Below are 26,645 nucleotides of genomic sequence, written 5' to 3'. Positions count from 1 at the left end.
AAGGGGAGGGACACACTAACTCATTATTTATAATTTTTGTGTGTGTGTGTGTGGCTGCGTTGGGTCTTTCTAGTTGCGGCACCCGGGCTTTCTCTAGTTGCGGCGAACAGGGGCTACTCTTCGTTGCGGTGCGCGGGCTTCTCATCGCGGTGGCTTCTCTTGTTGCAGAGCATGGGCTCTAGGCACGTGGGCTCAGTAGTTGTGGCGCACGGGCTTAGCTGCTCCACGGCATGTGGGATCTTCCCAGACCAGGGCTCAAACCCGCGTCCCCTGCATTGGCAGGTGGGTTCTTAATGACTGCGCCACCAGGGAAGCCCACTCATTTTTTTTCTTTTTAATTAAATTTATTTATTTATTTATTTTATTTTTGGCTGCGTTGGGTCTTTGTTGCTGTGTGCAGACTTTCTTTAGTTGCGGTGAGCTGGGCTACTCTTCATTGCGGTGCGCAGGCTTCTCATTGCAGTGGCTTCTCTTGTTGCGGAGCACAGCCTCTAGCCACATAGGCTTCAGTAGTTGCAGCACGCAGGCTCAGTAGTTGTGGTGCACGGGCTTAGCTGCTCTGCGGCACGTGGGATCTTCCTGGATCAGGGCTCAAACCCGTGTCCCCTGCCTTGGCAGGCGGATTCTTAACCACTGTGCCACCAGGGAAGCCCCACCCACTCATTATTTAAATTAATAAAATAACCGCACAGAGCACAGAGAAAAGAGTAGTTTCAAGTTACTTCTGGGCACTATACTCTGACAGTATTTCCTTAGATACATTCTAAGGAGGAAAAAAAAATCTGTAAAAAACTTTTTACTCCATAGGTATACTTTTTTTGTTGTTGTTTGTTTTTGGCCACAAGGCTTGTGGGATCTTAGTTCCCTGACCAGGGACTGAACCTGGGCCCTCAGCAGTGAGAGCTTGGGGTCCTAACCACTGGACAGCCAGGGCTGTCTGTCAACAGATACCCTATTCCCATCCATAGGTATACTTTTAGTAGTAACATTAAAATTGTAATTTTGAAACTTACGTATATTATAGGATACAGCAAATAACCACATTAGTATTAATAGGATCTAAGATTTTTACTACAAAAGATATATAAATTAAAATTTTTTTTAAAAAGAAGATTAACTCCTTGTATTTCCCCTTAGGGCCCACAGTTGGTAACATCACACTGTTTGATGTCAGATGGGAGGGGCTGGGAATCACCAACTATACTGTCACCTTGCTCCAAGGCAGGTCTCCCTGTGGTTCACTGCCTACAATGCAGGGCCCTCTAGCATCTCCTGGTGGTTAAGAATAAGGACCCACCTTTGCCTCAGCCTCACACGGAGGGCCAGAAGGAGACCCTTTACCAGGCCTGAGCCAGGCTGTGGGGTCATAGGGTCTTCGAATGCCAGCACTGGAAGGGACCTGAATTATGAGGGTTTTGAGCGATGCCCAGGACTTACAAGCGGTCTCTCAGAGCCCTCCACCCCCTCCCCAGGCTGAGCTCTTGCCTGTGAGTGGAGATCGTGGCAACAGCGGCTTTTGGGTTAATGAATGAGAAGTATGAAAGTAATGTGTGCTGGATAAACATGGACTGCTAGACAAATTCTTGTATAAGCTGGCCAGACAAAGGCAGCCAAGGCTGAGGGCTGTTCCTTTATCAAAGCTTGGCTGAAGGAACTGCCCAGGCTCATCTGTGGCACAGGTGCCATTGGACCCAGGAGAGCTGTGGTCTTGGGCAAGTTATTTTACCTTCACACTGTTTCTTCATCTGAAGGCAGGGAGATTAACACCTAACTCAGAATTAATGGCTAAGATAACTCAGAATTGTGGATAACGTGAAGAGCGTTTTGAACTTTCCTATTCAGTGTGGTCCTGGGCTGTGGGCATCACCTGGAACTTGTTCGGATGCAGACTCTCAGGCCCCACTCCAGCCCTCCTGAGTCAGAAGCTGCATTTTAACGAGGTCCCCAGGTGGTTTGTGTGTGGTCTTTGAAGCACAGGGTTAAAACAGTCCCAGGGAGGTACCAAGTACTCTCCGAGTGTCCTCAGCCATCCCCGGCTCCCAGGTCTGCTGGAGAGAAGCCCCCAGAGCAAAGAGGTGGGTGGACCAAGGGCTGCCCATGTCACTTTATCCTTTTCTACTTTATTACTTCAAATTAACAACCACAATAAAGCTCAAAAAAGTCCAATATTTACACAGGAAAAAAGTACAAAATTCCCCCCAAAGTTCTTCAGTATTTTTTTTCAGTTTTTTAAATTACAAAGTAATAAAAAGTTTTGCTCTTTAATTAAAAAAAAAGAAAAAGAAAAAAAAGGGGAAACAGAGGTAAATAAATTAGGAAATACACACACAGAAAAAAACAAACAAAAATAAAGTAAAAACGAGTGTTAACTAGGCAGGATGGATAAATCCAGTGCCCAGGCCTGACCCCAGGTGAGTGTCAGGACCAGGGAATTAATTTATAACCCAGGAGCCAGATGCCTTCTGGAAGTAGTCTCCACGGATTCTGCCCTAAGACCAGAAAAGGGGGACCACAGGCTGATGACAGTCTCAGGGGTCGGTGGTGTCAAAGACCCTCTGTGCCCTTCTTGAGGGACATGGAGGTCACTGCCCACCCCCATGTCCTTGTCAGGGGGATGAGAACACAAAGTCGGCCTGGCAGGTGGGCGGGACACCCGCTGTCCTGGGAGATACAGGTCAGATACATACACACACGCCCACAAGGACTCCTGGCCCCCCTGCCTCACCACCCCCTCCTCAAGGTCTCTGTGGACAGGCAAAGAAGGGACCCAAATGCTGAGGGGGGCACTGGCAAAAGCCCAACACAGAAAGTCGGCGGCCGTCATCTCAGGGGGGTGGGGCTGCATACGTCTCCTGTGGTCCCAAGGCTCATGGACACCCAGTGGGACCTGCCTCTGACCAACCAATCCATTCCCCCAGCTCCTCAGGCCACCTCCTGAGGGCCCGTGAGGACCTGCTGCAACTCCAGTGCAGAAGTGTCCCCCTCCCAGCCATGTCAGGTGGCGGCCGTGGCGTCCGCCAAGTGTAACCTGATGTCTGGGAGCGTTTGGCAGCCTGAAGGCTGTGGGCAGCGGGAAGTGTGAAGGGACGAGGATCCTCTATGCCGAGGGCATCCCATCTTCTTGCCATTGGCAAAAAAAGAAAAAAAAAAAAAAAGAAAAAAAAAAGAATCGAAATAGAATCCATCGTTGGTTTTGTGCTGGGTTTTGTTTCTCTTTTTGTTCAAGTGGTTTTTTTTTCCCCATCTTTTTGTTGTTTTTTTAAAAGAAAATACAGTGAAGACACTAGAAAGGGGGAGAGAGAAGACAGATCAGGTGCACATCTGCCTCTGGCTACCCATCTGCCAGCGGCCTTCAGCTCCTGTCTTCCTGCCCCCGAGGCTTTGAGCTGGTCCCTCTCTGGGGCACACAGTAGGTGCTCCATTTTCACAGAAAAGACACAGAACCTCTCTCCCTCTTTTTGGTGAGCAGCCACCCCCCAGCCATACATCTGTCTCACCCTGCCACGGACGGACTGGTTCTTGGGCCTGAGGTCTGACGAAGGTAAACCCCGATTTATGCCCCAGAGCTACCTGTGGAATACATTTCCACAAAGCAGATCGTACTCAGGATGTTCTGGTGTGAGGTCAAGCCTGTGAAATGTAAGCTGCTGCCAGCCATGTACATATTCCCCAGGGAGCTCCGACATCCCCCTACATACCACCAAAGGAGCCCCAAGCGGGTTCCCAAGCGGGGGCCCGAGTGCAGAGCTGCGACACCCCACCTCAAGGCCTCAGGCAGCCACAAGTTCCATGGAGGCTCACATTAGCCAGAGGGCCTCTCCTGGGCTTGTGGAGGCCACCAAGGGCCTTCTTTGATGGCAGATAAACTCCTAAGCACAGGGCCCTGTCTTACGTGCTCTGCATGAATGAAGCGTTTAACAGCCCAGAGGCTGAGACAAGGCTAAAGCCCTGGGGAAGGTCGGGGTGTGGGGCCCCGGGCTCAGTCCCTACTACCAACCTTCCAGAATAGTTAAGGCAAAGCGGGGACGGCGGACTGCCCCAGGCAAGAGGGAGTTTTCCAGCAGAAGTTAGCTGGCGTGGGCCGGGCCCACTCAGAGCACACACACTGGGCTCCTCCAGGGGGCCGTGGGTGTTTCCAGACCCGACGGGGCTACGTCTGCAGCAGACATCGGCTCACCTAAGCAAATACTGGTCCGATGGTGGCTCCTCCTCACTTCCCGAGGTGGTCAAATGGCACGCTTGTCTTTGGGAAGGGAGGCAGAAAGGTGGGAGGGATGAGCTGCTGGCCCCGGCACTTCGGCAAGTCTCTCCCCACCGTGGAGCCCCACCCCCAACCCAAGCCCCTCAAGCCAAGGGCAGGGGTACATGACCTCAAGGACCCAGCATGTCTCTGTTTTGTAAGACAAGAACCCTGCCCCCAGCGGCAAAACGGCTGCTCAAGGCCACACGTGAATGGAGCCGCTGGACTCCCAGCTCGTGGCCTGTCCTGCTGAGACTCCTCCAACATAGGCAGGAGGCCCAGAGCAGGTCTCCTGCCCACCTCTGCTGGACCCCTTCCCTGGGCAGCCCCGGATTCTCCCTTCCCAACTTTCCTAGCCCAAACATGGCCCCTAAGTGGGGCCAGCCGACGGGGTCCACCCATCCCTCCATCCTGTGCTGACCGGGATGGCGGGGGCTCGCTGATGGCAGGGACCACGAGCCCCTCCTCTGTGAGCGCCCCGCCGCCCACGCAGGCTGGGCCCCTGGCAGAGGGCTGGGTTCCAGCTCTATCGCCTGCTGGGGCGGTTACTTCTCCTGGCTCAGCTGTGAGGCACAGAAGCGCTGGAGTGAGGGCAGCTCACCTGTGAGGCTGAAATCCGGGAGACCTCTTGCCGCCCAGTGAGGTCGGAGGACGAGACGTTGGCGGGTGCGCCCCTGTGTAGCCTCATGCTCACCTTCCTCTCTCTGTCGACCCGGGAGATCGCTCTGGGGGAAGTATTGCCTGGAGGGCGAAGCGGGGGGAAGCTGCCCTCAGCATCTGGGGCCCTGGCCGCCCCGCGGCCCCCTCGGGCCCCTCGCGCTGCCCAAGGTGTCTGCTCACCAGCTTGCTGGATGCGGGAGGCAGGGGTGGAAGCTACAGGCTCGGCCGCACTGCGGAGCCGACTGGCGGTGGCCCCGGTGGGCGGGCCAGGGGGCAGAGCCCGGGTCGCGGACCCCCGGAGCTGCCCCATCCTCTCCTCACGCTCGTGCTCTCGCCGCTCCCGGTCCACGTCCTCGGGGTTCCGGGCTGCACCCTGTGGGTGTGAGATGAGACCTGGTCAGCCCTGCGAGGTCAGCGTGCTCCGGGATCTGGCACTCCCTCGGGGTCAGAGCAGGGGGAGGCAGGCCAGGTGGGCGTCTTGGGGAAGTGGCATCTCAGAAACCCTCTGGTCCAACCTTCTCCCCACAAAGCAGGAAGCCCAAGAGACCTGGAAATGACCCATGATCACACCGCACAGAGAAACAAAGCCACACAACTGCCCGGAAGGAGGAAGCTGGACCCGAGGGGCAGAGGGAGGTCGCATGCCCCAGGACAACCAAGGGTACTCTGTGGCCCTCCCAACCTGGGTCCCCTCCGTGTACAGAGGGCCCCCAGCTCCTCAAGGTTTCCAAATACAGCAGGGCAAGTGTTCAGAGGCCCAGAGAGAGAGTTACAAGGCTAGCTGAAGGCGGGGCCAGGACTCAAAGCAGGCTTCCCAGTGCCTAGCCAGGGAATCTTTTCAAAGGGCTGTTCTTCCCCTGCCCCTGGACCTGGCAATGGCTTCTGGCAGGTGCTGTGGGGACCACAACCAAGAGGCCCGGGGGACCCACACAGATGCTGCCTGCCTTGGGATGGGAGCTGGAGAAGGAATGGGCTAGATGCCCCATGGAAGAAAAAGAGGCCCAGCAGGCAGGCTGTGGCAGAAGGGGTGCGTGAGCCCCTGGGGGCTCTGCCTTCCAGCCACTGCCACCCCCAGTGCAGGAGGAAAGGAGGAAGGCCCAGAGAGGAGTGCGGCATGGGAGCGGCGCCTGGCCGCGTTACCTAGTTGGTCCTGGGGTCGTCCACAGGGAAGGGCGGGGGCTGGCATGAGGGGGGCCGCATCTGTGAAGGAGAGAGCTGCAGGCTGAGTTGGGGGCCTGCTAATGGGCCACGGGGTGCGGGTTCCTGCAACTCCCTCTCTCCCAGAGAACTGGCGGAGAAGGCCCTGCTGTCCTTGGGAGATGGGGTGGGGGTGGCCCTTGACTTTAAGCAATTCCGGGAGATAGCGGCTGGGGATCAGAATGATCCCTGAATCCTACTGAAGAACCAAGGCCCAGAGAGGCCTCCAGACCCTCCTGGGGCCACACAGCTCAGAGCAGAGCCGGGGTGTGAACCCAGGCTTCTGCCACCCAGTCCCGCTCTGCTCTCCGCACTCCCAGAGGACTTAGCAGAACATTCTAGGGGTGCACATTCCCAGTCCTCCCACCCACAAGCCTGTCCAGGCGGGCCTGGAAGCACCAGGGCACCATCTCCCAACCTCCAGTCCTCACCCCGGGTTCCCACCCACTCCATTACAGATTGGCAAAGACAATGACTCAGCCAGAAGCACAGCAAAACCTATGATATGAGCTGCAGCACCCACTCATTAAACATCCCATGGGCAGAGGGCACATCAACCCTACAAGGCAGGTATGAACTCACTCCCTGGTTGGAGAAACTGAGGCTCAGTGAAGCCAAGTGATTCACTCAGAGGTGCACAGCCCAGGGGCTATGGCTGAGCGGAGGGCTGGAGCCCCTTGCCCTTTGTGACCTCAGGAGGCTCAGGCCAACGGCAGGCTCAGGCCTGCGGCAGGCTGAGGTGAGCTACTCTCCCCGTTTCCAACCAACCCAAGTGATGCCTCAAGAAACGCACACCAGGGAGGTCTCTTGGCTTTTATTTGCCCATGTGAAAACACAAAAAGGTCAACATCAAAGTCACACAAGCATTCACCAGTGTTGTATGGACCCCTGTCCTTGGCTGTGTCGAGTTTCCACCTGGCCAGCTAGTTGGACCTCGGAACACAGTGGCTCTGTGTGCTGAGAGCAACATCCCAGGCTCCAGGTATCCGGGGATTCCAGCGCCCTGATGTCGAACGATACGAGGTGGCCACTCCAAGGAGGGAAGTTCTCAGTCAAGGGCAGGATCCTTCCCATGGAAGAGTCTGCGGCCCACGGCGTCCAGCGTGGTGTCCAGTCTGCTGGTAGGTGCTGATGAAGGTTTCTTGCAGGGGGGAAGGGGTGATGTGGGAGGGGCTTGGTCTCGAGGTGAAAGTGTGGAAGGTCTCCATCGTGTGTCTGCAGATACTTCTGCCAGGGGCTGCGGGAGGCGGTTGAGCTCACTACAGTGGTGATGTGGTCAAAGGTGCCCAACTATCCAGTATGATGGCCCTCAAGTCAGAGATCGGGGCAGGATAAGGCTGTTGGCACCTTTGCTCAGCTTCTGAGTCCAGGGTCTGTCTCTAAGGGAATCCCAGGAAGGGGTCAGGGTGCCAGCAATGGGTGGAGAGCATGCTCCCGGCCTGGCTTGAGGCGAGATCTTGTCAGCTGGATGGTCCCATGAGAAGCTCTGTGAGGAGCCATCTGGAGTAGCAGGTCCCACAGAACTTTCGGTGATGATGGATATGTTCACATCCGCCTTGCTGAGTAGGGCAGCCACTAGCCAGCCGCTTGTGGCTCCTGAGAACTTTAAATGTGCCAAATGCAACTGAGGAAGTACGTTTTCAGCTTTAATTAATTTTTATTAAAAATTAGCCACATGTAGCCAGTGGCTACCACATTGGAGGGCACAGGCCTAGACGATGCAAAATCCATTCCTGGAGCTATACAGAGAAAAGGGCCAAACTCAGCCCAGAACCAGACTCAGGAATGACTTTCTACATGGATGAGCGGGTGCCCAGTGCCCTGAGCAGTGCCCTGGGGCAAGAAGAGCTGGCCCCGGGCCCTCAGCTGTGCTCCCAGCCGGAAGGTCTGGGGTGAAAGGTGCCCCACTGCCCATCTCTCACCCCTGGGGCCCTTCGGCCTGTGGGACCCCCATCCTCTGCCCCACTCCTTAGGGAACAGTACCAGGCCACTGTTTGAGAGCCAGAGAGAGGAGGGGCACAAGACCAAGTGCCGATCCCAGCGTCCTGGAGAACAAGGCCTCGGGCCTGAGCATCTGGTGGAGCAGGCCGAGGGCACCCACCAAGAGGCACGCCACGATGAAACGCAGTACAGGTAGGGGCATTTAATGAGTTCAGGTTCAATACAGAGGGGCCACCGACAGGGTCTGGTTGAGGCTGCTCCTGGTGCCCATTGCCACCAGGCCCCTCCAGGGTAGTGAACATCGTCCCTCCTTCAGGCTCTGTTCATCAGGCAGCCGATTTGTCCCCAAGAATCTCGGAGCAGGGCCTTCTCCGTCATGCCTCTCCACTGTACTCCCACCATGCCAAGGGATGTCTCCTTGGGCCTGGCCCCGATGGGCTCAGGCACACCTGGGGATGTCAGAACTGGGGCCCTGAGGTCCAGACCACAGGCCAGTAGTTTGCGGGGGGCAGCTCCTCCATCTCCTCCATGGGCCTATCTGGAGGGTCCTGGGTGCCCAGGGGTGCCGGGCACCTGGAAGGGACAGAGAGAGCACAGCAGGGGCTCAGCCTCTTGTGCTCACCCCGCCAAGTGGTAAGTCTTGGAGAGGCCAGGTCTCGGAGGGTCCTTACCAGTACGTGGGTGGGTACATGGACCCGGCACAGGCATAGGGGCGGGGCCTGGGCAGTGCAATAGCGTCGCTGTCACGGGGCTGAGCCTGGCTTGAGGAAGCCCCCTTTTCCAGAAGAGACGGGAAACAAGACATAGCATTTCACAGATTCCGGAGCTCTAGGCCTAGCTGACCAACACTTCTCCCCACCCCACCCCCAAGACTCTTGAGAGAGAGAGAGAGAGAGAGAGAGAGAGAGAGAGGAGGCGCCTAGAAAGACCCAGGGTCCCATGACCAGGAAGAAGGAAACCACAACGAAGGGGTCCAGGCTGCCCAAGGGGGCCTCAGTGAAGGCCGCCACCTGGGATGTGCAGAGCGACAAGAGCAGGATGGTGGAGGCCACGATCCAGACAGCAGGGCGGCCCACCAGCGCCATCCAGGCCCCACCCATCCAGGCGCCTAGGACGGACTCGAGGCCCAAACAGGCCCTCTCGGGTCTGGTGGGAGGTGGTGCCCCGCTTGGGCCCCGCTGACCACAGCAGCACGTGCCGTCAGCACAGATGACGCTGGAGTGGGAGGAGCACGGGGGCTCCGGGACCCCGGTGAGGTCACTTGCACTGTCCAGCTCATAGCTCCCATCTTCCGGGAGCCCCGCCCGCTACGGGGTCACGTTGGCTTTCCCAGTTCAGTCCCCCAAGCCCGCCTCGGCCTCCAGGTGACTCACGAATTTGAGCATGTTCCAGTCGAAGACATAGTCATAGGAGAAGCCCTGACGGTGGAAGAGGTTGCGGAAGAGCTGGCGCAGGTAGGAGTAGTCGGGCTTGTCGTCGAACCGCAGCGAACGGCAGAAGTTGAGGTATGTTGAGAACTCAGCTGGTGGAGGGGGACAGAAGGCGCCACCATGAGGCCCATGCTCCCAGGGCCCCCAACAGCCGGCGCTGTCCCACCCAGCCACCGTCCCTACAGATACTTCTGATCTAAGAGGGGTCAAGATGAGGTCCAAGAGGCCGTCCTCCCTACAACAATCCATGAACTGATCAGGCTGTCAAGAGCCCGACGGCAACTCTAAGCCACAGGAGGAAAACTTCCATTTCCTCCTCTGAAAATCAGAGGCAAGAGAGGGCCCTTGTGAGACAATAGGAAATATATATGTTGGTTCCTGCCCCTGGGCTCCTAAAGCCCTTGTACCTGCCTAAGTGGTCAGAGCACTAGGAGCATCTTTTGCTCTAAGGAGGAGACTCTGGGTGGGCTCCTGGATGCGGGCAGGTCAGCAGAAAGACCAATCCATGATTAGAAGCTTGGAATTTCCAGCCCCTGGCCCTACCCACTTCTCTAGAGAAGGAAGAGGGGCTGGAAATGGAGTTAATGATCACCCGTGCCGACATGATGAAGCCTCCATAAATATCCCAATAGCATGGGGTTTGGAGAGCTTCCCAGTTGGTGAACTCATCCACATCAGGAGGGTGACACACCCCAACTCCAGGCAGATAGAAGCTCCTGCTTTCGGGACCCTCCCAAACCTCACCCTATGTATCTCTTCAACCGGCTGTTCATCTGTATCCTTTACCACATCCTTTAATAAACTGGTAAACATAAGTAAGTACTTCCCTGACTTTTGTGAGCCAAATTAATCAAACCCAAGGAGGGAGTCATGGGAACCTCAGATTTATTTATAGCCAATCAGTCAGACGCACAGGTGGCAACCTGGACTCGTGACTGGCATCTGAAGTGTGGTGAGAACAGCCTTGTGGGACTGAGCCCTTACCCTGTGGGATCTGACACTACCTCCAGGGAGATAGTGCCAGAACTGAGTTAAACTCTAGGACACCCGGCTGGTGTCAGAGCATTGCTTGGTGAGGGGAAAAAAACCCCAGACCTTTGGTGACCAGAAGTGTCAGAAGTGAAGTGTTCCGTGAGAGTAGTGAAGGAGACTCCCAGGAAGAGGAGGGTCTGGAGTTTTTCCTGACATTCAGCCCTTACGAGGTGAGGCCGGAGTGTGGGTTGGGGACACTCGGTATTTACCAGCCAGGCCTCCTAGCTGTGCCTGAACAGTGGCAGAGCCCGTGATTGATGTTCTGGTGCCAGGCAGTGGTAGCCCAGGACAGGCTCTGTGTGGTCTCGTCTGCCCCTCAGAAGGGGCCTCAGGGGTCCCAGGCTAACCACCTGCCCCACTGGCCTACTCACAGGGGTAGCCTTTGCAGAGGACTTCAATGGGCGTCGACATCTTCTTCTCGCTGATCCGCTCGTACTTCTGGCGCTTGGTGGCCGCTTTGAGGCCCTGCCAGGGCAGGGAGCCCAGGTTGAAGTACATGAGCACGTAGCCCAGACTCTCCAGGTCATCTCGACGGCTTTGCTCTGCAGAGTCAAGGACGAGGTGAGGGGCAGGGTCCACTTGGGCTCCCGGCTGATGGGAGCCAGGACCCCTTTCTCCAGGGCATGCTCCTCGATTGAGGGGCACAACCCCCCCTGTGCACCCAGCACGAGCCCCCCCCTTGTCACATGCTGGCTTGCTGCAGCCCCACTACAAACAGGCACTGTTATCACCCCCTTCTACAGAGAAGGGGCCTGAGGCTGAGCTTTTCCAACACAACCGAGGCCTAGTTTTTCCAGCTCAGGCTCTCATTCATTCAGCAACTATGCAGTAGGCACCCCGGGGCCTCCTTGCCTGGCCCACCCTGCGGATAAGGCTCAAGCAGTGGCATCAGACAGGGCTGGGGTCAGATCTGACTTTGGCACTTGCTAAGCTGTATGACCTTAAGCAACCTGTGTCACACGGTGAGCCAGCATTTCCCATCCGTAAAAATGGGGAAACAGGGCTTCCTGGTGGCGCAGTGGTTAAGAATCTGCCTGCCAATGCAGGGGACACGGGTTCGAGCCCTGGTCCGGGAAGATCCCACATGCCGCGGAGCAACTAAGCCCTTGCGCCACAACTACTGAGCCTGTGCTCTAGAGCCTGCGAGCCACAACTACTGAGCCCTCATGCCACAACTACTGAAGCCCGCGCACCTAGAGCCCGTGCTCTGCAACAAGAGAAGCCACCGCAATGAGAAGCCTGCGCACCGCAACGAAGAGTAGCCCCCGCTCGCCGCAACTAGAGAGGGGCTGTGTGCAGCAACAAAGACCCAAGGCAGCCAAAAGTAAATAAATAAAATAAATAAATTTATAAAAAAAAAAAAAAAAAAAAATGGGGAAACAGCCTCGCGCACCAAGGCTGCTGCGGGGATGAGTAAGGCACAAGAGGGCGGGTGCTCGTCACCCCACAGCTCTTCTTGTGAAAGAGAAGACCTGCCTGTGCGGCCAGCCAGGGAAGTAAACCCAGGCTGCAGAAGGAAAGCCAGAGTCCTGGCCAGCAGCCCATGGGTGTACCCTGCTCCCGGGCCTCGCTCACTCACCGATGCCCAGGTGGGTGTTGATGGAGGCGTAGCGGGCAGTGCCAGTCAGGTTCTTGTTTTCCCGGTAGGGGATGTGCTGGTGGGTGCGGGCGTCCCGGTACTTCTTGGCCAGGCCGAAGTCAATGATGTACACCAGGTTGCCCTTCTTCCCCAGCCCCATGAGGAAGTTGTCGGGCTTGACGTCCCGGTGTATGAAGTTCTTGGAGTGGATGTACTCGATGCGGCTGATCTGGGGGAGGGGAGAGCAAGTCGTTCAGCACATGTTCCACAGAGGGGCTGGGGCTGTACAGATGGAAAACACATCCGTGGTCCCTGCCACGGGTGGGGGGGGGGGCCAGATCAGTCTGCAATCACCATGTATGATGATTTCAAGGGTCAGGTCACGGAAGGCTTCCTGGAGGAAGTGACAGTAGAGAGGAACTCTGAAGGAAGAGTTCATCAAGTTCGCTGTGACAAAGGAAAGAGAGCAAGGCAGGAAAGCGAATGGCAAGATCTAGAAATGAAGCCCAGAAAGGCATTCAGGCCTCACCTGCCTGGCTCTACACCCACAGAGGACATGAGAGGCCCTCAAGGGACCAAAGAGGCATTTCGAAGGCTGTTCTGGCAACCAGACTGGGGGGAACAGGAGCACCAGTGAACCCTAAACTTGGCAGGGGTGACAGAGATGGAGCACACAGACAGGATCTGTCCCCTGGCTTCCAGAGGACACCAAAGTAAGGTGGACACACAGGCCCTTGTCTTCCTTTAAACAATGTGTTAGAAACTTAAATTAACATATATGCACACAATAGGTCCTCTGGCAGGTTGGTCCCCTCCCTGGGCCTCAGGCTTCTGAGTATTTCCTAAACCCTTTTTGAGTCTCCCGTCCTATGAGAACCTGACAACCCTCCTCTGCACACACACATCTAGCCTAAAACTGGAGGATGTTTGCAGACGTTCTGGAGGTCAGCCACAGCTACAGACCCCTATGTAACAAGATCTCCATGTATCATTTCAGGGCTAGAATTCTATGCTTTTTTCATTTTCTTTTTCTAAAATTTTCCTCCCTTGAACTTATAAAGGGATTGAGGACCTAAGCATTGCTTGTCCGTGGGCTCCTGCTCTGGTCCAGGCACCGTGTGGCATCCCAGGTGACCGCAAAACAACCCAGCAAAGGGAAGACGCTCCTGAGGAGACTGAAGCCCCCCAGCTCACCTACAGTCACCCCACAGCGACAGGACCCAGGTCTGTGTGACCACAGGCTTTACACTCACCTGAGGGCAGAGTCCCAGGCCTTCCCCGGAAGCCCAACCGAGTAGGTCTGGGGTGGAAACTGGGAGCCTGCATTTTAATACCCCCTCCTTACCTACCCCCCAACCATGACTGATGGTCAAGGTCCCCTGGTCCTGGTCCAGGAACCAGGCCTGTCCTACGTCGCTGTCACTGCCTCCTGCTCCAGCATCCTCCAGCTGGGTACCCAGTGCCCACTGGCACGACGGGGCAGAGGAGGTTGGAAGGAAAGCTGGGAGCCCAGTCCCCAGTCCAAGTGGGTAGGTGGGGGGCTCACCATCTGGTCGGCCAGGAGCAGCACCGTCTTGAGGCTGAACTTGCGGGAGCAGAAGTTGAAGAGGTCCTCGAGGCTGGGCCCCAGCAGCTCCATGACCATCACGTTGTAGTCACCCTCGGCTCCGCACCACTTGATGGATGGAATTCCCACTGTGGGGGACACAGGGCTGTCAGGGGCAGTCACTCCCCACCCCACCCAGCCCCAGGGCCCCTCCCACGTGCACAAGCACATGGCACATGCGCAGAGCTCCTCAGGCTCCCGCCCCCCTCCAGCCCCCTCCAGCCCTCACCTCCCCCCTGCATCATCTTGTAGAACTTGCTCTCGATGTGCAGCTGGGGGTGCTTCGTTTTCACACACTCAAGCTTGATGGCAACTTCTTCACCAGAGGCGATGTTGGCACCTGCCAGGGGCAAGGGACCGGGGTCACACTCAGCTGGGCAGGCAGCACCAGTCCAGGACCAACTAAGTGTCTGCCCCCGAGCAGCTCAGCACCCCTTGGGGGAGGCTGTGCAGAAGGCCCGGCACTGTATCCAAGGGAAGCGGAGGGACTGTGGGACACAGAGCAGGCACCTGACCCAGCCTGGGTGGGAGGGGAGAGCTAGAGCTGCAGCTTGTGCCAGGGGAAGGAGGTGAGGGCTATGGACCATTCAGAGAACCGGAGGCTGGGGCAGCAGGAAGGCTGGATGCGAGGGGGGGGTCAGGGCACAGCCGAAAAACGCTCACAGACCAGTAAGGGGAACTTCATCCTGGAGCGTGGGAGCCACTGAGGACTCCCGACCCGAAGAGAGGTGAGGTCAGTGGGGTGTGGGGCTCAGGAGGAGAGAAGGGAGGGGGGCAAGGCTGTCTCAAGAAAGACCCAAATCCCCGCTGCACCTGGCCTCAGTTTCCCCAGCTACAGTAATGGGTGGGCTGACTTGGAGGGCTGGGGGCTAGGCTGAGAGGCCGGCTCCTTCTTGGGGCCAAGCGGGACTGTAGCTGCCACAACTAAACGGTGTAGTCTTTGCACACAGACAACAGAGAAAGTCCAGAGGAGGGCACACGACTGGAAGAACTGAGGACAGGCAGGATAAAGCCGGCACCTCAAATCAGGGGACGAGATGGGGCTATGCAACAAACGTCCTTGGAATAACTGGCATCTGAGAAAAGACAGCACAGCTCATAGCACGCACCGGAAGTCCGAAGTGGAGCAAAATATAGTACGGGGGAAAAAATCGGAGTGTAAGTTGGCTCAACCACTTTGGAAACCAGGTTGGCCTCTACCTGGTAAAGCTGAACACACACAAACCCTTGGCCAAGCCAGTCCACTCCCAAGTGTATGCCCTTCAGAACCGTGAGCACTGGGAGGACACGAAAGGACCTGCACAGCAACAAAGACCACAAAGTCCAGCACCAGAAGGATGGCTACAGGGTGGTGCAAGCGCCCCGGGGATGCCACAGGCAGTGGAAGGCATACACGACGGCTAAGCGGCTGGCTCTCAGCATCTGCAACCCTGAGTGCAGAGAGCAAGGAGCAGCACCGTTTACAAGAGCCGGAAGGTGGAGACACCTGAATGTCCATCAGAAGAGGTGTGGATAGCCACTCTGCCTGTCCCTGAGAAGGAGCGGGGCTCTGACACACGCTGTGACATCAGTGAACCTTAAAAACACTATGCTCAGTGAATAAGCCACACACCAAAGGGCAAATAAATACTGTCTGATTCCATTATATGAAATGTCCAGAACAGATGAATCCATGGAGACAAAGAGTAGACTGGTGGTTGCCACAGGCTGGGGGGCAGGCGGAAATAGGATAGGCCTGCTTAATAGGTGCAGGGTTTTCTTCTGGGTGATGAAAATGTCTTGGAACTAGATAGGGATGGTGGTCGCACAACACTGGGGCTGTACTAAATACCACTAACTTGTGTACTTTTAAAATGGTTAATTTTATGTTGTGTGAATTTCACCTCAGTTTAAGGAAAAAAAAAAAAAAGAGGAAGGAAGAGACAGAAGGATGCAAGCACAGTTCTAATTGTCTCAATTTCAAAACACACAACACTGAAATATATATAGTTTAGGGATATAAACATGCGATAAAACTAACAGAAGAGAATAACTTAAAATGTCAAGATAGTGGTTACCTCTGTGTAGGGGAAGCAGAGGGCGGGACGGGGTGGGGTACCAGGGGCCTTCAAGCTGACAGGCATGTCCCCCTCCAACTGGGTGTTGGGAAGGATGCCTTATACCATGCACATGTTTTATACATTTAAAAAAAAGTAAAACAATGAGATGTTAGAAGAAAGGAGCACTGCCTTTTAATTTGGGGGTAGGCAAGGCTTTTTATCCTGACTTAAAATCCAGAAGCCATTAAAGAAAAAAAAAAGGCTCCCTTCCCTCCTCCAAAAAAGGAATCCCTCTCCACGGCAAAAACACCAGAAACAAAATCCTAAGAAACAGTGCACACTCTTATCAATAGCAAAGAGCTAACATCACACTAATATATAATGAGCGCCTACAAAGCAGTAGGAAAAGGACCAATGACTCCATAGAAAGTAGGGTAAAGGATTCAAACACACACTTCACAGAGAAAGAAAGAAATCTTTAGTATAAAAATGGCTTACGCAGGGACTTCCTGGTTGTCTAGTGGGTAAGACTCCGAGTTCCCAATGCAGGCGGCCCGGTTTCGATCCTGGTTGGGGAACCAGGTCCTACAGGCATGCTGCAACTAACCGCAACCAAGACCCAGAGCAGCCACAATAAATGAATAAATAAATATTAAAAGACCATGTCCACCCAAGCTAGCCTGCGCTCTCGGTGGGAGGGGTCACTCCTCCCCAGCGGTCCCCGTGTGAACTGGGGAAGCCTGGCTGCAAGGCCACTTGGCTCCCTCCAGCTCCCACTCCGGGGACTTTACTCCATACCCTCGCACAGTACAAAATAAGGCCTGGATGAGGCTGTCCACTTAGGCTGTTTGCAACAGTAAAAGCTTGGAAACAACCCAAATGTCCAGCAGCGGGGACTGGTTAAATAAAGAAAGGCCCATCCATAAAACGGAAAACAATGGAGAAAGAATGAGGAAGCTCTCTCGGTGCAGAAGTGGAAAGATCTCAAAGATACAGGAAGTGAAAAAGCAAAGTACAGAACAGTATGTATTATATGCTCTCCTTTCAGTGGTTAAAGAAAAAAAAAAAAAGTGGGGAAACTATGTATCTGTGTTTGTTTGTATCAACATAAAGAAACACTCAAAAGGAACATGAGAAACCAGTCAAGACTAGGCAGGGGTGGATCAGGGCTGGATTAGGGCAGGAGGGGAAAAGGACATTTCTCTGATACCATGTTACATCTTGTCATTTTTTTCAACACCTTTGTTGAGATATAATTCACATTCTACACAATTACTTCTTTAAAGTGTACAATTCAGTGGTTTTCAGTATATTCACAAGGTCATGTAACCAACACCACAATCAATTTTAGAACACTTTCACCATCCCCAAAACACCTGCATCTCTTAGTGGTCGCTCCTCATCTCCCCCAACGCCCCAGCTCTAGGCAACCACTAATCCACTTTCTGTCTCCATGCACGTGCCTACTCCTGATATTTCATATAAATAGAATCATAGAATATGTGATCTTTTGTGACTGGCTTCTTTCCCTTAGCATGTTTTTGTGTTTTGGTTTTTGGTTTTGTGTTTTCATTTCTGAACCACTTAAAACTTAAAAAAAAAAAAAAAGTGGATTCCCAAATCCAGTGAGCAATGGGGCGAAAGTGCTTTGCAAACTGTAAAGTGCTTTTGACACGTCAACACTCATCACTGGGGAGAGCATCGCACGTTTCCAGGCGACAGTGAGGATGGGGGTGGGGGGGAGCTGGGGCTCACTGCAGTCCACTGGCCATGCAGTGGGAGGAAAGGCTGCAAGGGCTCCTGCTGTGTGAGCAGGACCATCCCAGACTGTGGTCACAGCACGTGCAAAGGCCCGACAGGAGTGGGCACAGTGAACGCTGGGTGGTCTGGTGCAGCTGGAGCTCGAGGTGGCTGAAGAAGACAGTGGAAGAGGTGAGTCAGGGGGAGATGGGAAGGGGCTCAAATGCCAAGCTACGATCCTGGCCATCAGCCTGCGACGCCGGGGGCCAGGCATCGATGCCTTATTACAGGGCACTGCTGACTCTCTGCTCTGGGGCAGTCCTGTGCACCGCAGGGTGTTTACCAGCATCCCTGACTCTGCCCACTAGCTGCCAGCAGCACACCCCCACGCTGAGGTGAAACAACCAACAGTGTCTCCAGAGCTTGCCAAACGTCCCCTGTGAGACAAAATCTGGCCTCCCTCCCCTTGTTGAGACCCACTGGTGTATTAGAAAGGACCGGAGAGGACTTGAGGTGGGGGGGGTGGGGGGTGGGACCCGGAAGGAGGCTGCTGCAATTGTCCAGACGATGGCGGCCCCGTCCAGGCAGGGGGAAGAGACCAAGCGACACTGGATGATGCAGGGCCTTCAGCACTTATGACTCAGCAGATTGCGCAGGGAGCAGAGGTGCCGGGAGAACGCCCCTCCCCGAAATGGGGAGGTGGAGGGAAAGAGCCCTTTGTCCCCTTGAGCTCTTACACCATCCTGCCAGTACTACTGTTTGTATCATATGAGGAAACGGAGACACCAAAGGTCAATGACCAAATGCCACACAACTTCCCTGAACAGGGACCTAAGCTGTTAGGCAAAGGCTTCTGACCCCAACCGACTGCTGGAAAGCTGTCACAGCTGCCTATGGGTCCCACCACCACCAGACCCCTGCACTGCCTCTGAACTCTACCAGGAAGCTGCCAGTCTTCTCTCTGACCTCCCTCATTTCTCACAACCACTGACCTGAGGCTCAGAGAGGATACGTAACTGGCCTGAGGTCACACGGAACTGGCTGGGGCAGAGCCAGGATCTGAAACTTAGTCTCTAGAGCCCCTGCTTTTTTCTCTACTCCAATTCCCTAGCATCTCATTCATTCAATCACCAGACACATACTGAGCCCTGGGCCACCTGAGGCAGCCCTGCCCTGGAGGAGCTCAGCTCACCTTCCGTGGGAACAACAAAGGGTAACTCTGATTAAGTGAAAAGTGCCAGGCAAGGTGGCAGAGGTGGCCCCTAGGAGAACAAGCAGCCCTGTGGGGGGACAAGCCAGTGTGGAAAACAATCTTGGACATAGAGAAAGGCTCGGACCTGGCCAGCCCTAGAGAGTCCGGGACCTTGGCAAGTGCTAGGTGGGGAGGGGGATGATCAAGCTCAAGTGGGGGCTCACTCAGACACTCACAGACAGGTACAATCAGGGACTGGGCCAGACTGAAGGTGGGAAGTACCCACACCATCACCCGCTGGGGTACACCGTTCCCTCCCCCATCTGGAACTGAGGACCAGACACTAAGAGATCTAGAGAGCTCCTGAGGCACATGGCCAGCGGTTGGTAGAGTGGGTGGCACAGGCTTGGCCACTTCCGGACCCCATGCAGCCAAGGTGAGGCCCTATCAGAGCTGGCCCCGCATGATGCCGAGGGGAGAGGGAGGAGGGGCTGGAAGAGGAGTACAGGCCTTGCGGCCACATCCACAAATGTGCTCGCCTTCAGTCGATCCTGGAAAGCAGGGCCTGGAGGCCGCGCCCAGCCCCACCTGCAGAGGCCATCTGGAGTCAGGCCCTGGCACTGGCACCAGTGACAAGAATGTGGCCAGAGCTTCGAAAAAAGGGAGCCAGTGAGGCCAGCCGGGGAGGCTCTACAATCACTACCATCCCCACACCAGCGAGAGGGGCCCAGGAGGAGCTGGCAGGACACTGCATCAGGCCAGGGTCCCCGAGGCCTGTGCAGCCAGTGAAGGCTGGACAGTCAGCGGAGAACCAGCTCCCTACCCCCCACTCAGGCCCAAAAGGACCCAGCTCCTGACAGTAGCAAATCCTAACCAAGACTGAGGGTTGGGGGACACAACATAAAAGCACCACTGCAGGGCCGAGCATGTGCAGAGTTTTTGCATGCTGTGATCTCACTACTTCTCACCACCCTGGAGGCCTCACAACTCCATTTTACAGATGGGGAAGCCAAGGCTGGCAGAGGTCATCACTTGCTCAAGGGCATACAGTGAGGAAAAGAAACGCCAGTACCTAAACCCTGGTAGAATTTACTCCAAAGCCTGTACAAAGAGGAGTAAACCCGGACTTAGTTTTTAAAATGAACTAGATGGGGGCTTCCCTGGTGGCGCAGTGGTTAAGAATCCGCCTGCCAATGTAGGGGACACGGGTTCAAGCCCTGGTCCGGGAAGGCCCCACACGCCGCAGAGCAACTAAGCCCGTGCGCCACAGCTACTAAGCCTGCGCTCTAGAGCCCGCGTGCCACAACTACTGAGCCCTTGTGCCACAACTACTGAGCCCTTGTGCCACAACTACTGAAGCCTGCACGCCTAGAGCCCGTGCTCCGCAACAAGAGAAGCCACCACAATGAGAAGCCTGCGCACCTCAATGAAGAGTAGCCCCCGCTCGCCGCAACTAGTGAAAGCACGCGCGCAGCAATGAAGACCCAATGCAGCCAAAAATAAATAAATAAATATATTTTTTAAAAAAATGAACTAGATGATTACTGGATAAACAGGAAGTACTACCCCCAGCAAGGTCCCACCACATGGACCAGGGACAATGACAATGACTGAATGACCTTGGGTTGCCCCTCCATCTATGGGCCTCAGTTTCCCTTCTGCAAAGACAAGGCCTGGGGCTGGGTGTTGTCTAGGAGCAGGTATGCATCAGCCAAAAGCTGCCTCTCCCTGCCCTTTGCCCTCAAGCCAGTGGCTCCAGGCTTCAGTCCTGAGCCCAAAGCCTCCATGATAAGAGGGTCTTTTATACCCACCCCAATTTCACAAACAGTAAGGAGATGGGCACCCCCTTTTACAGATGAGAATGCTGAGGCTCAGAGAGAGAAAGTGACTTATCCCAGATCACACAGCACATGAGAAATAGACTGGGGACCTGAACTTGCCCCCATATCCCCACCTTCTTCTCTCCTGCCATAAGTGAGGCCGCTTCACAGGCCTCTGCACATCACAGCCCCCATTTCCTCATTCGTTCATTTGAAAGGCCTTCACTGAGCCCCCACGTGCTGGGTGCTGGGGCGAGAAGGTGGACACAACCCAACGCCTCCCCGCCTCCCCCCAGAGGAGCTCAGAGTCACAGAGCAAACCTTTCAAACAGCTCCAGCCTGCACTGTTCCTTCCCTCTGTTCTGAGCTCTGCAGTGCTTACAGGAGGGTGATCTACTAGGTGTCTGACAATGACCTGCACACCTGGCTGGTACTTTACAGTTTACAAGATGCTTTCCTACGCGCCCATTTCACTTGTGCCTCATGAAAGTCCTTAGTCGGCCAGGCATCAGTATCACACAAACTTCACCAACCGCACAAAGCCAGGTCTGATGGCTCTCTCCCACGTTTTGTCCTCTACACTCTCACTCCTGTGGAGGGCTGTGGGTAGAAAGTTTGCCTTTTCTAGTTTGTTTGTTTGTTTTCTTTTCTTTTTTGGCCACGCCACACGGCTTGCGGGATCTTAGTTCCCCGACCAGGGATCAAACCCACACCCTTGGCAGTGAAAGTGCGGAGTCCTAACCACTGGACCACCAGGGAATTCCCTGTCTTTTCTAGTTTTGGAGAGAAGCCTCGGTGGCCAACTTGATCGTGCTGCCCGTCTCAATGTGTGAAGCAGGGACACAGCTCGGCACCATCTCTAGAGGCTGTTGTGAGGGAAGACTGCATTCGAACAGGGCCCAGCCCAGCCTAAGTACTGTCCAGAGAATGTGGGCATACATGTCCCCCTCCCCTCTGATGGGGAAGGGGCAGCTCACTGAGAAGCAAATTTCTTACCCTAAGAGGGCAGGGACCCAGATCACTGAGTAAGAGAAACCCCCCGAGTTCTGAAGCAACAAGCACGGCACACTGACCTGTCAGTTTCCTCTGCCCAGGACAGAACTGACTTATTGTTCTTTTCCCAGGAGGGAAACAGAGGCACAGATGCTTCCAAGGGCACAGGGACAGGAACGGGGAGAAACCCCAGGGGCTGCCACCTTGCTCTAACAACTCCAATTCACGATTACCAACACAATCTCTCCCCTCCAGACCAACAGCTGCCAAGGAAGGGCTGCGCCCCCTGACTGTGCCCCGCACCCCCAGGGCAGCTGAGAAAGGGGCATTCTCCTGGGTCAAGGACAGGGGTGATAGAGTGATTTGTTTAATCAACAACACGAGAGCAAACTCAGACTTTCAACAGGAAGCACATCCAGGGAGAGAGATCCTAAAAGCTAAGACCGCCCCCCGCCCCAGCCCTGAGGTTACGGGGGAGCCTGCGTCATTCCGAAGCCTTCCTGGGCTGAATTCCAAGAGGCCAGACCACAGGGAGGGGGCCTAGCTGGGAGCAATCAGCTTGCTCAAGCCTCTTCTGTCCACCAGCATCCTTCCCCCAGGAGACAAGAGACAGGGGTGCTAACCCAGCCTGGGTTTTCCCACGCCCAGCTGGAGACCCAGCTCATCTGTAGCTAGAAACCAGAGTTAAAAATACCCTCCTTTGCCCGGACTGCAGCAAGTGGGAACCCCATCCTGCCCTGACTGAGGAGCCCCTCGGCCTGCCTCACCCCCAGCCTGCTGCTTCCCTCCCCACCTGGGATGGCTCTGGGGACAAAATGACCAAAACATGCCACCAGAGCCATGTTCTGACTTCAGAGCATGAAATGTTGGCATCTTTCCTCCTAGTCCCCAGGGCTGTCCCAGGGGCTCCAGAGCCACTGAGCTGGAGCCAGAAACACTCACCTAGGTAGATATCTCCGAAGGACCCGCTCCCGATCTTCCGGCCCAGGCGGTACTTGTTCCCCACACGTAGCTCCATGGTTCACTCTTGCTGCAAAAGTAAGCAGAAACACGGGGTCAGAGAAGAGGGGAGCTGGGAAGGGGGCCTAGCCCCCCGAGCCCACTCCTCCCCCACCAAAGGTCAGGCAAAGCCACGAGAAACTTGGGACACCACCATCCTCCCTCCCACCGGCCAGGAAGGGATTTGGCCTTGCTTTGCCTAAGAGCAACCAGGTGTCAGGTAGCCCAATAGCCTCCACCTGTGGTGAGGCTATTAGAACAGGTGTCAGTGTAGCCAGGCAGAAGGGGGACTAGAGACAAGGCCCAGGAGGAAAGAGCAAAGCAAGCATCTCCTCGGGGGATACTCATTCAGGGACCCTCCGATAGGAGCCTCTCAGGGGCAGGCCAGTCACAATGGGCAAAGGCTCTGAAAGGAAAATCAAGGACAAAGGGGGTGATAGGGAGGTGGGATGCAGGAGCTGATCACCCTGGGGGTGCGGCCATGGCAACCACCAGCAAATTGCAACCTCCAGGGATAGGAGGACAGCTTGAACTGTCCCCAAAGGAGTTCTTCAGCCCCATCAGGACTGACAGGATCCCCGTGCCCCCATCCTTACCCCAGGCCTCCAGCTTCCAGCACCAAGAATTGGAGGCCAGGTCTCCACAGCCTGGGCTGGTCTTCCCAGAGGCAGACCTTGCAAGTCTGCAGTGTGCCCTGCCAGAGGTCTCCTCCCCAACTCACCAGGAAGGCAAGAAAGGGGCCCCCAGAACACCCACCTTCTGGTCCTCTCCCTCTCAACACCAAGAACCTCACAAAGGACTCTGCAAGGATCTCTTTGGATGAACAGTTTGGGGCTGGTTTTCTTCAAGATTAGGAGGGTCTCCTAAGAGGGCCCAGCAGAGCAACTGAGGGGACCAAAGCCAGGTTTTGAGCTGAAGGACCAGCTTCTGTGGTGTGCGAGGAGGTCTGGGGGGAAAGCGCTGATTTGAGCACTTCCCTCCTTCCTGTGCCCCACCCAGGGTGTCCGAGCTCACGGAACATCAGGGGCCACCCTGGTAGGGATGCCTCTGCTCTGGCCTGGGGCAAAGGTCTGGGCAGCAAAGGAGGAAACTCAAAGGCCAGGAGGAGGTGGTTTTTGCTCTGGGGGATGGGGAGGGTTGGCCGATGAAATAAGGAGAGGGATGGGGGATCCCTAAGATCTCAGAGGGTCTACGAGAGGGCAAGTGCAGAAAACTATAAAGAGGTGCCGCTCCCTGCAGACAGGGAACTGAGGCCCAGGGAGGACACGCCACCTGCTCCCCACCCCACCCCAGCAGCAAGTTAGTGACAGTTTCCTCCCCTAAGACCCAGACAGGGTTCCTGCTGCCCTACCTGGCAGCCTCCACCCTCTCAAACAGGACCTATTTCATGCCAGGGCCAGGAGGCAAACAAAACAGGAAGATGGAAAAGCAGCTGTGTGCGGCACAGAGGCTCTGCCCCTTCCCCATGCCAAGTACTACCCCAAAAGCCAGACCCACCCGGGAGGGGAGACGGGAGAGCTCTATTCCACAGTTGGTCAGGCTGGAGCTCTCCACCCCAGCGGAGGCAAGGAGCCAATAGCTCCTGCCCAGGAGAGACATCCAGCCCCAGCACTAGTTCCCAGGGAGCCGCCACTAGCCCTTCACCAATGGTCACAAGGAAGGAGCTCCACCCCGCGCCAGCCAAACTCTGGGCTCTCCACCAAGGGCCTCTGCCCACAAGCCCGGCCAGTCCCAGCGGAGGTGCCAGGGCTGCCAGCAGAACACGCTCCACATATGCGGGAAACTCACATGCCACACACCTCACATACACACCGTCCTGTGTGTACACTCCAAAGGAAGAAAGAAACGCAGACATACACTGTGAGCCCTGCTTGGGGAAGGGGGTGGGGGGCGGGCGGGTGTGTACACACACAAACAACCCCCCCCCCCAAGTCCGTCTTCCGCCAATGCCAATTCAGAGACCACACATGGCAGCCGGGAAAGCCGCAGGTTAGGAAAGGAACATAAATACACCCGCATCCTATATTACATAAATACCCACGCCGGGTTATATAAATACCCGTGCCCTCCGTCTGGGTGTCTTACATAAATACACCGCACATGACCCCCCAGCCCCTCCCCACTCACCGGGCTGTCGGCAGAGAAGAGAGGGTGCAAACAATCAGCCCTGCAGGCAACCACCACTTTTCTGGGCTACCACCCAGACCCGCCAGCGTTCCTCCTACACCCGGGGGGCCAGGGCCCCAAGGACAGCCTAGACTGTCCCAGCACTGTCTCCCCAAAAGCCTCCCAGAGGAGAGGAGAGAGGCTCGAGTCAGGAATGGAAGAGGCTTTCCAGTTCTTTGCTGCTTCTCTCCTTTGGGGGGCGGGGTGGGGGGTTGGCGTTGGAATAAACGAAGAAAAAAAAAAAAAAAAAAAAAAGCGGACATGAAGATTCCGGAGTTTCAACTGGTTACAAAAAATTAGACAAACTAACAAGCAGAACGGCACATGGGCAGTTTTCTTACTCCCTGCCCACCCCCCTCCCCAGCCAGGGCCCTTGTCCCTGGACCATTAAAATAAAAAGTGGAGGGACATCTCAGACACCCAGGGAAAGGAGCCCCAAACAGGCATTTATTGGGTGCAACTTAGACACTCAGGATCCCCTTCCCCTGTTCCCAAATCTTTCTCCCTGATGAAGGCTGATCCAAAAAGAAAATATGCAAGAAAACTAAGGGAAAAAGTTGGGGAGGGGGCTCACCCCACTTTGAGTTTGGGCGTGAAGAGCTTGGGAATCCTCTCTCTAAGGACACCCGGGCACAAACATAGTTTTATGTTCCACAGAGACTTGCAAAACATGGATTTCTCACACGCAGAAACGGGAGAATCCGATCTGATAAATAACCCCCACCCCTTTCTTTCTCTCCACAAAGGAAAACAGAATCGGTGGCTGGGTGACCACACACCCCATCACCCCAGGGCCCCCAAGCGCCCCCAGCCAACATGCGGGAGCAGCCTTGCTGACCCCCAGGTCTGGAGCACCCAGGCCAGGAGCGAAGGGGTTGGGGGCTCTGCTAATGCTCTGGTGAACCCTACCGAAGCCCAGGGTTTGGGAGAGAATTCCGAATCAACAGCATCGGGTGCCCACCAGCACCCCAGTCCCGGACCCCCTCCCTCAGCGTCCCCAAATCGCAGCCCGGGGTGGCCGCCCCGGCTGGCTGGGGCCTTGTACGGTCCAGCTGGGGGAGGGGGAGGCGGGCCGGACTGGGGGGGCCTCCCCCGGGCAAGCCTGCAAAATAATAGTCACCCTCCTCCTCCTCGTCCCCAGTCGCGCCTTTGTCCTCGCCGGGCCGAGCGGGCGGCGCCCGGGCAGCCCCCCCATACCCGAGTGCGAACGCGCGTGTGTCCGCCCTCTCCTCCCCTCCCTCTCGCGCAAAAACAAAGAGGCGGAGGGAGCCCCGTTTCCCCCCAGGTTTGCGCCCCTCCGCGGGCCCGCGGCCCCCCAATATTTACCCCGCCGGGAAGGCGCCGGTGCCGGGCCGCTGCTCGGGGAGCTGCCGCGGGCGGGGGCGGCCCGCCTGGGCGGATGCTGGAGGATTCGCAGAGCCGCCCGGCGCGCCAGCCTCTCCTGGCCCAGCCGCCGCCACCGCCGCCGCCGCCGCCGCGCTCCGCTCCGCTTGTCCCGGCCGGGCTCAGGCTCTAGGATCTCAGCGCAGCCGCCGCCGCCTCCCTCCTCCCGGCCCTCCTGCCCGACCGCCCCCGCCGCCGGCTCGCGCGCTCCCGCCCGCCGCGCGCCCGCCGGCTCCCATTGAGCCCCGGGCCCGCCCGCTGATGTCATCCCCGGCCAGCCGCCGCCGCCCTGGAGGATTTAAAGTGCCCGCGCCCTCCGCTCCCGGGGAAGCTGGGGGGCCCCGGAGCCGGGAAACACGGCCCCCCAGGCTCGCGAGGAGCACCTTGCAGGAACGGGGCCTTACGTGTGGGGCCGAGGAGCGCACACAGACACTGACACCCTGATCCAGTGGGGGCACAGGTGGAAAAACCTAGGAGGGGGTGGGGAGGAGGAAGGCACAAAAAGCTGGGTTCTTCTAGACCCAAACACTCCTCTCCCCTCTGCTCGGTTCTCTCTCCTCTCACACCCTAGTAGTGGGCCCCTCTGAAGGCCGGTGTTTGCAAAAGGAGAATGTTTACAGATTTGGGG

The 26,645-nt window shown here is 56.1% G+C and overlaps 1 protein-coding gene across 4 annotated transcripts; it reads right to left on the bottom strand.

Annotated features, from left to right (window-relative positions):
* Window positions 1-1,768: 1,768 nt before the first annotated feature.
* Window positions 1,769-26,179, bottom strand: CSNK1E (casein kinase 1 epsilon). Of its 4 annotated transcripts, none has more exons than XM_061205966.1 (11): window positions 25,961-26,179; window positions 22,412-22,499; window positions 13,915-14,025; window positions 13,626-13,774; window positions 12,080-12,308; window positions 10,872-11,042; window positions 9,412-9,560; window positions 5,081-5,273; window positions 4,842-4,981; window positions 4,178-4,243; window positions 1,769-3,283 (listed from the first exon to the last, which is right to left on the bottom strand). In XM_061205966.1, the coding sequence occupies exons 2-10, from the start codon at window positions 22,485-22,487 to the stop codon at window positions 4,211-4,213; spliced, it is 1,251 nt and encodes a 416-aa protein (XP_061061949.1). In that variant the 5' UTR covers window positions 22,488-22,499; window positions 25,961-26,179; the 3' UTR covers window positions 1,769-3,283; window positions 4,178-4,210. The 4 variants fall into 4 exon arrangements, with proteins under 4 accessions (XP_061061949.1, XP_061061950.1, XP_061061951.1 ...); XM_061205967.1 differs by having other exon boundaries at window positions 1,770-3,120; XM_061205968.1 differs by lacking the exons at window positions 1,769-3,283; window positions 4,178-4,243; window positions 4,842-4,981; window positions 5,081-5,273 and adding exons at window positions 6,896-8,611; window positions 8,710-8,813.
* Between the last annotated feature and the right edge of the window lie 466 nt (window positions 26,180-26,645).

Source organism: Eubalaena glacialis, chromosome 11 (assembly GCF_028564815.1).
Source record: "Eubalaena glacialis isolate mEubGla1 chromosome 11, mEubGla1.1.hap2.+ XY, whole genome shotgun sequence".
Taxonomy (NCBI): domain Eukaryota; kingdom Metazoa; phylum Chordata; class Mammalia; order Artiodactyla; family Balaenidae; genus Eubalaena; species Eubalaena glacialis.
This window is presented reverse-complemented; position numbering and strand designations above follow the sequence as displayed.

Coding starts and splice junctions, on each gene's coding strand:
- CSNK1E (XM_061205966.1), bottom strand. CDS start 22,487: ATGGAGCTACGTGTGGGGAACAAGTACCGCCTGGGCCGGAAGATCGGG. Junction 13,775..13,914: donor CAAGATGATGCAGGGGGGAG/GTGAGGGCTGGA, acceptor TGTCCCCCACAG/TGGGAATTCCATCCATCAAG. Junction 12,309..13,625: donor TGCTCCTGGCCGACCAGATG/GTGAGCCCCCCA, acceptor CCCCTCCCCCAG/ATCAGCCGCATCGAGTACAT.